Source organism: Gadus macrocephalus, chromosome 18 (genome assembly GCF_031168955.1).
Source record: "Gadus macrocephalus chromosome 18, ASM3116895v1".
Lineage (NCBI taxonomy): Eukaryota > Metazoa > Chordata > Actinopteri > Gadiformes > Gadidae > Gadus > Gadus macrocephalus.
In genome coordinates this window covers 3,305,265-3,314,715 of record NC_082399.1, presented here as the reverse complement: position 1 = coordinate 3,314,715, position 9,451 = coordinate 3,305,265, and the positions used below count along the sequence as shown (strand labels likewise).

General features: G+C 50.7%; 1 protein-coding gene across 1 annotated transcript; it reads left to right on the top strand.

Moving 5' to 3' along the window:
* Positions 1 to 530: 530 nt before the first annotated feature.
* LOC132446898 (integrin beta-4-like) lies at positions 531 to 9,443 on the top strand. Its single transcript, XM_060037476.1, has 9 exons — positions 531 to 762; positions 1,448 to 1,669; positions 2,309 to 2,473; positions 2,737 to 2,889; positions 3,538 to 3,726; positions 5,086 to 5,241; positions 6,406 to 6,570; positions 7,181 to 7,303; positions 8,014 to 9,443. Exons 1-9 carry the CDS (start codon positions 642 to 644, stop codon positions 8,187 to 8,189), a joined length of 1,470 nt encoding a protein of 489 aa, XP_059893459.1. The 5' UTR covers positions 531 to 641; the 3' UTR covers positions 8,190 to 9,443.
* Positions 9,444 to 9,451: the final 8 nt, after the last annotated feature.

The window sequence follows — 9,451 nt, the reverse complement described above, 5'->3', positions numbered from 1 at the left end:
GAGGAAAATGAAACGTCGGCCAGGCTTTGGTTCCGTCTTCGTCTGATCTCTCTTGACCTCTCTCCTTGAACCTCCGACTCCTGCCTGGTGCTCCACTCACCGCTCTGCCAGGAGGAGGAGGAGGAGGAGGCATCAACTGACCCTTCCCAGTTGATGATGATTGCAGGCAGGCTTTCTCTCAGGGGTGTGTGTGTCTCTTCCTGCTGTCACCTCCGAGCGAGGGCAGGTGATCTATGCTTTGGTTGTGTATGAGTCACGAGTGTGTATGTGTGGGTTGTGTACGTGTCCATACACGCATATGTGTCGCTGGTTCGCCCTGACGACGAGGTTTCGTCGAGAGCATCGCGTCCTCTCTGTGGACCCCCCCCCCCCCCCCTCTCTGACGCCTTCTTCCAGCACCAGGTGGCGCCCCTGGTGCCTCTCCAATCGTCCCGTTCCGAGAGCGACGTCGGCGGGTTTCTAGCATGCTACATCGGTCCGTCCGTCCCCCGCCTTCAAGAAGGCGAACGACCTCGTGAATTGTAACGTGTTTTTCGTTGGATGTCGGCTCCCCAGGTGACCAGCTGATCAACGGAAAGTACGAGCAGGGCTTCCTGTTCCCGGGGAGCACGTCGAGGAACGTGTCCTCCTCCTCCTCGCCGATGTCCACGCTGAGCTACCGGGGGGCGGGGGGCTCCATGAACACCACCTTGGACAGCACCACCACCACCACCTACCTGAGCGGACAGGACAAGACATCCACCACCTACCTGAGCGGACAGGGTAAGACTGAGACAGATGTCAGGCTCGTATCACCTTAGCTCATTTACGTTCACATTTTCCTTTAGGGCATTACGCAGACGCTTTTATCCAAAGTGACTAACAATACGTACATTTGTCAGAAGACAGAGAAACAACAATATATCATTGTCGGTTCAGTAAGGATGTTCCTTGAAGTGCCAAGCAATAAAAACCCATTCCCCGTATACAACAAAGATAGCTAGGATAAGATGCTACACAGTGCTAAGTAGTATTTTTAAGTGCAAGGACATGCTACACACCCTAAGTGCGTACAATAAGTGCCAGGATGTACAACATACAACAAGTGTCTAGGTGAATATAAGTAATAAGTCTAGTTGAATTCTGAACGAGTGATTCTTGATCCCCCTTTTTGTTTTTGCTCAGTAGTTGTAGCCTATGGGGGTCTGCGCTAATTAGCAAAGCTAGCTTGTTGAGGTACGGTTCGGCGGGGCCGCTGGGATTTCCTCCCCAGATTCAAGGAAAGCTTTGAAGAATCAGCGCTCTGCTTGAGAAACCTCATAACTGTACATTCACGGATTGTTATTATGTTTCTATAAATATCACCTTGACCACGTTTTCAACTTATGGAACATAACGTTCCCAACCAGACGTCGGTTACTCCGAGTGGTTTCGGTGACCTTGTGTCTGTCCCCCCCGTTGCCCGCAGGGAACACCTTCCAGCAAGACTTCATGATCGGGGGTATCGGAGGTCTCGGCGGTCCGGGAGGTCTCGGCGGTCCGGGAGGTCTCGGCGGTCCGGGGGGAGCCGGGGGGAGTTCCACCCGGCAGGTGGTGATGAGGAAGCACTCTGAGAACCGCGGCTACGCGGACGAGAACATCCGGGACTCCATCATCATGGGGGACATCGGAGGCCGCTTCCCAGACCTCGGTACGTCGCCGTGCTTCAAAGTGAACTAACCTTCGGGCTTCTTCTTATCGGGGATCCCTTTTTTGGCTGAAAGGGAGGCTTTTATTTTGAAGTATTGACGTACACGGCCCGAGTGCATGTCGAGGCAGAGGGCTTGGTTTTTGAGAATGCCGGTTTTGCTGCACAGTGAGCTGTTGCCCCTACACTTTGCAAAGAGCTGTGCTGACTTAAGCTTCTTCCTCTCCTTGTCTTCCCTTCTTCTCCTCCTTACCTCTCCCCCTGTCTCTTCTCCTCCTTTCCTTTCCTCTCCTCTTCAATATATCGTCCTTCCTTCCTCCACTCCTATATCGGCTTCTCCTAACTTTTACCATCTCTCCAACATCTCTCCATCTTCCCCCTCTTCCTTTAACTGTCTCTCTCTCTGGCTCTGTTTATATCTCTCTCTCTGGCTTTCTGTATATCTCTCTATCTCTCTCTCTATCTCACACTCTTCTCTCTCTCTGGCTCTCTCTCTCTCTGGTTCTCTGTCTCCTTCCCTCTGGGTCTCTGTCTCCTGCTCATTCTGTCTCTCTCTGGTCTCTCTCTCTCTCTGGTCTCTCTCTCCCTCTGGTCCTCTCTGCTCCTCTGCTCTCCCCTGTTTCCTCGTTGCGTTGCTCTCAGGGGGCTTTGGCTTGGCCGGGACAGAGAGCAGCTTTCAGAGCCAGTACGGCAGCAGCAGCAGCAGCAGCACCTACGGCTTCTCTCAGACCGCTTCGGCCTCGCGGGCCAGGACCGAGTCGTCGGATGTCTACGACGCCCTGCATAACCTCGACCGGGTGCTCCAGGGTGAGTGGCGCTTCAAGCACACACCGCTGACGTGGGTGGTGCCAGCGAGCCCGGGGAGCGAGCAAAACCATCTGCCCCGTCTCTCCGGCAATTTGTGTGTTGATCTGCCGTACCCCCCCCTCTCTCTCTCTCTCTCTCTCTCTCTCTCTCTCTCTCTCTCTCTCTCTCTCTCTCTCTCTCTCTCTCTCTCTCTCTCTCTCCGTGCCACCCTCCCCTCCATCTGACCCTCCCCCTCTCCCCCCCCCCCCCCCCCCCCCCCCCAGCAGACAGCAGGGGGAACCCGGGGGTGCCCGACACCCCCACCAGGCTGGTGTTCTCCGCCCTGGGTCCCACCGCCCTGCGGGTCAGCTGGCAGGAGCCCCACTGCGACCGGGACATCCTGGGGTACAGCGTCCTCTACCAGCAGCTCAATGGAGGTGAGGATGGGTGGAGGGGTGGATGGGCTAATCAATGAACCCGCGCCGGGTGATCCTACTAGAATCTTTGGCAGCCATGACAAGTTGACAACTTGATGCGTTGTTTGGTAGTTCTGCATTCGTTGTCATGGTTTCCCCCAATTCTTCTCGACGGTTCCTACGACCAATGAGCCGAGGTCTGTTTGGTCAGGAGATTTGTCCTGTCTGCGGGGTTCTGGTTGGAGCTAGGTAACTAATCTGGAGACTTGCGTGGTTCATGTGGTTGTTGAGGACTATCTAACCCCGGCGTGCTCCACTCTCCTCCTCCTCCTCCTCCTCCTCCTCCTCCTCCTCCTCCTCCTCCCCTCCTTCACCCTCTTTCTCCAACCCCTCCCTCCTCCACCCCCTCCCCCTCTTCCACCGTCCTCCTCCACCCTCCTGCTCCTCCACCCACCTCCTCCACCCTCCTCCCCCCTCCTCCTCCCCCTCCTCCACCCTCCCCCTCCTCCCCCCTCCTCCTCCACCCTCCCCCTCCTCCCCCCTCCTCCTCCCCCCTCCTCCTACACCCCCTCCCCCTCCTCCCCCCTCCTCCTCCCCCCTCCTCCTACACCCCCTCCCCCTCCTCCACCCTCCTTCACCCTCCCCGTCCTCCACCCCCCCTGGCTGCAGGCGAGGTGAAGCGCATCAACGTCAGCAGTCCTGGGGACAACTCGGTGGTGGTGCAGGACCTGCTGCCCAACCACTCGTACCTGTTCAAGGTGAAGGCCCAGAGCCAGGAGGGCTGGGGCCCCGAGAGAGAGGGGGTCATCACCATCGAGTCCGCCGTGGACCCCCAGAGTCCGCTCAGCCCCATGCCAGGTACCGTCTCCCCCGGCCCCCTGAGACCACCCTGGTTTTAGCTGGGCAGTGACTCACTTCCAAATATGGGCGTGGGCTTACGTTGTTCAAAAGAATGCAGCCAATCAGATTAAACCACTGAATTACTCTCTTGCTATTCTTTCTTTTCTTTTCTTGCCGAATCAGATTGGATATAAAGCAGAGGCATCCGTCCCTCTGAAATAAGACTTCCGTGCAAATCCCTGATAAATCTTCCTTTATCCTATTTATTCTGTATATCTCAGGATAAAAACAATTTGATCCCCCCCTCGATATCGATGCTTTCCTTGGGGCCTGGCTGTTGTCTTGAAATCCTGCCGGGCGCTTCCCTCCCTGTCCGTCACGGCCTTCACTCCCTCCCCCTGGTACCGATTGGTCCTTACATTATGTAATCTTTTGGAAAAGGCTTCCCAGTGTCTCGTGGCTAGACTGGTCTGCAGAGAGAAGCAGAACGTGACTGAGAGATGAGGATGCAGTCACGAGGCTAGGCTTCAGTAATGGGATGTTTTCCCTCTTTATTTTGTATCGCCCGAGGGACATTAGCGAGATCGATCGCGCCCGTTGTAGTTTTGGACCGTTTGTTCCGTCTCCTGGGGTGGGAAGTGAATCTGTGCACTCGGATATCATGTTTAACAGCTTTCCAATTCTGTGTTCATTGCCACAACAACAGTGTTAATATTTAATGGCAGCCTGTAGAACGATGGGCCAAGTTCAAGTCAAGACAGCAATCCAATACTTGGCTGCGATAAAGTTGTGATACAGAATGAGGGAATTGCATCCGTTATATTAAACCCCTATTATTTTCTTAAATACAGATGCTCTATTGAAGACATTTAAACTAAGGGTGCATAGTCAAATTGCAACATTTCGCTGTATTAATAGTTAATAAATATATTATTCTAAGGCCTACCTTTTTTATTGTATTTCCAATGTTCTTGACAATACCACAAGTATTTCTATGAATCAATCTATTTTTGACAGCGCTTGACATTCAGAACTGAGAACTCTTGCGAATTTGCCTGAGTGTCCACAAAGCATGAAGACGCATCTTGTAGGACTGTGACGCAGTAGAGCGCTAACGTAGAGCCTAGGCTGTGCGTGCCAACAGACGGCAGTCTCTCCTCCTCTTCCTCTCTCTCTCTTAATGCTTGCTGCAGTCAATTCTGTAGTGCGTTAGCCTTTGTTTTTTTGTTTTTTTGACACTTTTAATTCCGCTCAGACTCATCGGTGCATTATATTGTGATATTAGTCTCCAGAAGAACATACAAACACCACAGAAGAAGACTGACGATAACCGTCCCTGACTGTGATTGGCCCCCTCTCTCCCTCCTCTCGCTGCAGGCTCCCCCTTCACCCTGAGCACGCCCAGCGCACCGGGGCCCCTGGTGTTCACGGCCCTCAGCCCCGAGGCGCTGCAGCTGAGCTGGGACAAACCCCGCAAGCCCAACGGGGACATCCTGGGCTACGTGGTGACCTGCGAGCAGCTGCACGGAGGAGGTGAGGCGGGGGGGTCGCTACTGCAGCGACCGGGACTCAAACCATCACGCCTTTGTTCACGCCACCTCCGTCCGTCGACGGATTCTCATTGACTTTGCACGTCAGCATGCATTGTGGGTCCGTCCGTTCTGTCGTCTCCGTGGCCTGAGTCAAAAAGTTGAGAAAACGTTCAACTTTTCAGGCAGCGACGGATCTGTCGGCCAATCAGACTGCGTTATGCAAATGTACGCAAGGACACTGTCCGATGAAATCGCCTTTGTAATGCAACCCAGAAAAAACACATGGATGCGTCAAAAAGCCCCCATCCGTCGACGGACGCATGTAGTGTGAACAAGGCGTTATATGTCTGCCTAACCTAATCTAATGAACAGATACTGTAGGAACATTATTACGATTATTATTCATTTTTCTAAAGGGCTCATGTCATGCCACCAGGTGACGAATGATTAGCTGATACAAGCCGTTTGGCACAGGGAAGGAATGATTGCCGGTAGACTGATCTATCCAGAGTACATCTAGGTGGACATGCCCAATCGGGATGTCACTATGATAATCACGCCTGCCCTGTGCCAAACGGCTTGTACCAGCTAATCACACCCACACCTGCTGGCATGACATGAGCCCTTTAACATTTTAGTTATTTACTTTTTCGGGTCGGTTTTATTACTCTGTGGCCCGGTATCCAATGCTCCGCGGCGAGAGGTTTGAGAACCCCTGGTTTGGAGTTCTGCGTTTTGAACTCCCCTGGGATCTGGAAAACATCCCAAGGAGGATCTCGGACAGTGGAAGGTGCCAGAACGGGGGCCACAGTCTCTGTCCCCTGTTTTATAGGATTGGGGTTGGGGTTTATAAGGGTTAGTTGAGCTGGCTAGTAGGCCGCATGCTAGTAGGCCGCATGCTAGTAGGCCGCATGCTAGTAGGCGGTATGCTACACTGTCCAATAATCAACCGGGGGTGCTTTGATTGAAACAGCTCCTTCTGTGGACGAGTGCTGGCATAAGAATGAACTCAATCCACCGTTAAATATAATGGTGTCAGTGCCCTGAAACTTCGTCCAAGCGCGTCCTCTCCTGGCGTTAGTGGCCCGTCTCCTATGTGCTATGGCGTATTAAATCAAACGTGGCTCCTCCCACCTGACCCCTGTGTTCCCCCCCCCTCCCCCAGGTGACCTGCGGTCCTTCCAGGTGAGTGGGGACAGCGCCGAGACCAGCCTGACCGTGCCAAACCTCAGCGAGAACATGCCCTACAAGTTCAAGGTCCAGGCCCGGACCACGCAGGGCTTCGGCCCCGAGAGGGAGGGCATCATCACCATCGAGTCCCAGGACGGAGGTGAGACCCCCCGCCCTGGGGGGCTGCACAACCTGTGCTCAGTACTGTTCAAACTGCTAACAGGCGACGCCACACTCGGTTACTTTAAGGCAGCCCCCCCCCCCCCAAAACAAGCAGGCACACACACATGCAAGCAAACACACACACAAACGCCCACATACGCACAAACACACACAACCACATGCAGACACACAAACTTTTGCACAGACGGTCAGACACACTAACGCAGACACAAGGAAGAGAATACCACTGGTTTATGTACATTGATTGGTTTATCACCGGCCATTTGAGCTGCAATAACTTACTGAGCTTCTCACTGATTACTTTAATGAGGAATGATGCAGTCTAGTTGTAGTGTTCTGTTTCTCTTTAACTGAACTTAAAGGGGTTTAAATCCTGATTGCAGTGTCACAATCAGCTCTGGTCTAATGTGAGAGTGCTGCTTTATACGCATGTTTTGACAGATTGTACATTATGGTGTGTTTACTGTATGTTTAACCAAAAATATTTAACTAGGTCACCGCAAGTAAGATTATACTGATGATGATAAACTCCCATCTTCCAGAACATACCCATTTCCATGTATTCTGACCCTCTCCTCTCCCTGTAGGCACGATGTCTCAGTACAGCGGGGGCAGCTCCATGACCAGGAGGGAGGTGTTCCAGATGCCCGCTGAAGTCAGCTCGCACACCAACGTGTCCCGCACTGTGTTCACCGAGCCCTACTTTGGCGGTACGCTTCCACAGCATTCAAACACATTCAAATAAACACACAGAGAGACTGTCTGAACAATGCTAGGGCTACACACCACCTATGTGGCTTTACAGGATGCAACAGGATGGGGGTTGTTGAAAGGTTTGCAGACGAGTGCTCCTTGTTGCCATGCATCTCTCCCTGAGTGTTTGGTGATTGCTTAATGCGCAGCAGCTGTGCAGCCTCACCCAGCCCCAGAGTCCAATCGGTCTGACTCGGGCCAGGTGAGGCTGCTTCAACCAGCCCTCGTTCACACACGCTCCACGACTGCATTCAGAGCTCCGAACACACGTTCACCAAATGCAACGTTCATGTGTTCCCACATGAAACACGAAAGAATATTGAAGAATAGATCACATAAGATAAATATATAAAATGTGAATAATGCAATATTATAAAATTGATTCATAATAAAAAGTTGAATTATTAATTCTAATTAAAATAATTCAATCAAACAGTCAACTAAAAATGAGGGACATTTCAAATTGAATAAAAATCAATTATGAAAGACATGGTAATCATTTGGAGCTGAGAGGTTTATCCACTTGTGAGTAAGCGAGTTAAGCGATGAAGTACTGATTAAGGGAGTGATTATGTGAGCACGCACACACACACACACACACACACACACACACACACACACACACACACACACTCACACACTAACGTGCGGCTGTTGCGCTCCACAGAGGACAGCGGTGGCGGCGGCGGCGGCAGCATGATGATGACCACGCAGCACATGGAGACGAGTGGCGTGATGACCACGGGCATGGTGACCCGCCAGGTCACCCAGGGGATGGTGCAGAAGAGCATGGTGGGCGGCACCACCGTCACCAAGAAGGTGGAGCGCTTCTACGAATCCTAAGGACCCCCACCCGACGGTACCACCACCACCAACACCACCACCACCCCTCCCCCAAACGCACCCAAGGTCCATAAAAGTTCTGGCCGCCATCTTGGTTCTTTCCGACCAAAGATTTTCGAATCACCAAGCCACCATTTTGTTTTTATTCTCGTTATGTTGACAAAGCATTTAGATGTATGCGTTTTATTTCTTTTTAAGACAACATTGTTTAGTTTAGTTTTTGTGTTAGTAGGTGAACCTCTGTTACATCCCCTCTAGCGCTTTAAGGTTTATTTTTTACAAAGTTAAAATGCATTTTGATGCTAGTTTTGCGTTGAGTGATGCGTTCAAGTCCGCTCCGCATCGACGCCTGCCAACGGATTATAAGGCTTGAAATGAGGACAGCCAATGATAATCTGTACAGTTGTTCCAAAATCCAAAGTGACCTTATCTCCCCCCTGCTTCCCTCCCCCTGTCTCACATCCCCAGCCTGTCATTTGAGATTGATACATGGCTCTACTACACTAGATGGCTAAACGGGATTACCACCGGTACTAATACCCGCTCCTAAATCTTCCTTGTGCTTAACATGATAATTAGTCAGGAAGAGAAGGGGGGGCGATTTTTCTACGAATGCTAGTGCTAATTTTACAAACGGTTAGCTTCACTGTGTGCAAGATGCATTTCGACTATTGTAATTTTATTGGATGTATATACAGAACTAGCCAGACTTCATGGTTAAATGTGGACCCTGTCGTGCCAATGAAGGCAAACAGGGGATTTCATTATGGTGTTATGTTACCCATTATTGCTCCAAAGTACACAACACTTTGGGTTTAACATACCAGAATTGAACATCTTTTCTTCGTAGTATCATACGTACTCGTGGGCACCATTCTTTAAAGGTTATACTCATTAAAAGATAAAAGGGGTTTTCATTACTCAAGATGTGTTTTGCAATGAGCTGTATATTCTTACAAAGATAGCAATATTTTTTCCATTAGTTTCTTTTGAAAGATGAGATCATGATACTTTTAAGAACTAGCTTTTTCAGGCATTAAGATTGTGCTTACGTTTTAATTTGACATTTTTATATGAGGGAACAACTTTTGTATTTGCACCAAGAAAAAAAAACGTGCCATAGTATTCCTGCACTTCAGATAAACTTGTACGAGTTGCTTCATTATAACAGCAAAAACCTTTTGGCTTTGTTTGTATTTTTGTATCTGGGTATATCCACTTTAATGCACTTAATAAAGACTCTAAGTAAACTTCTATCAATG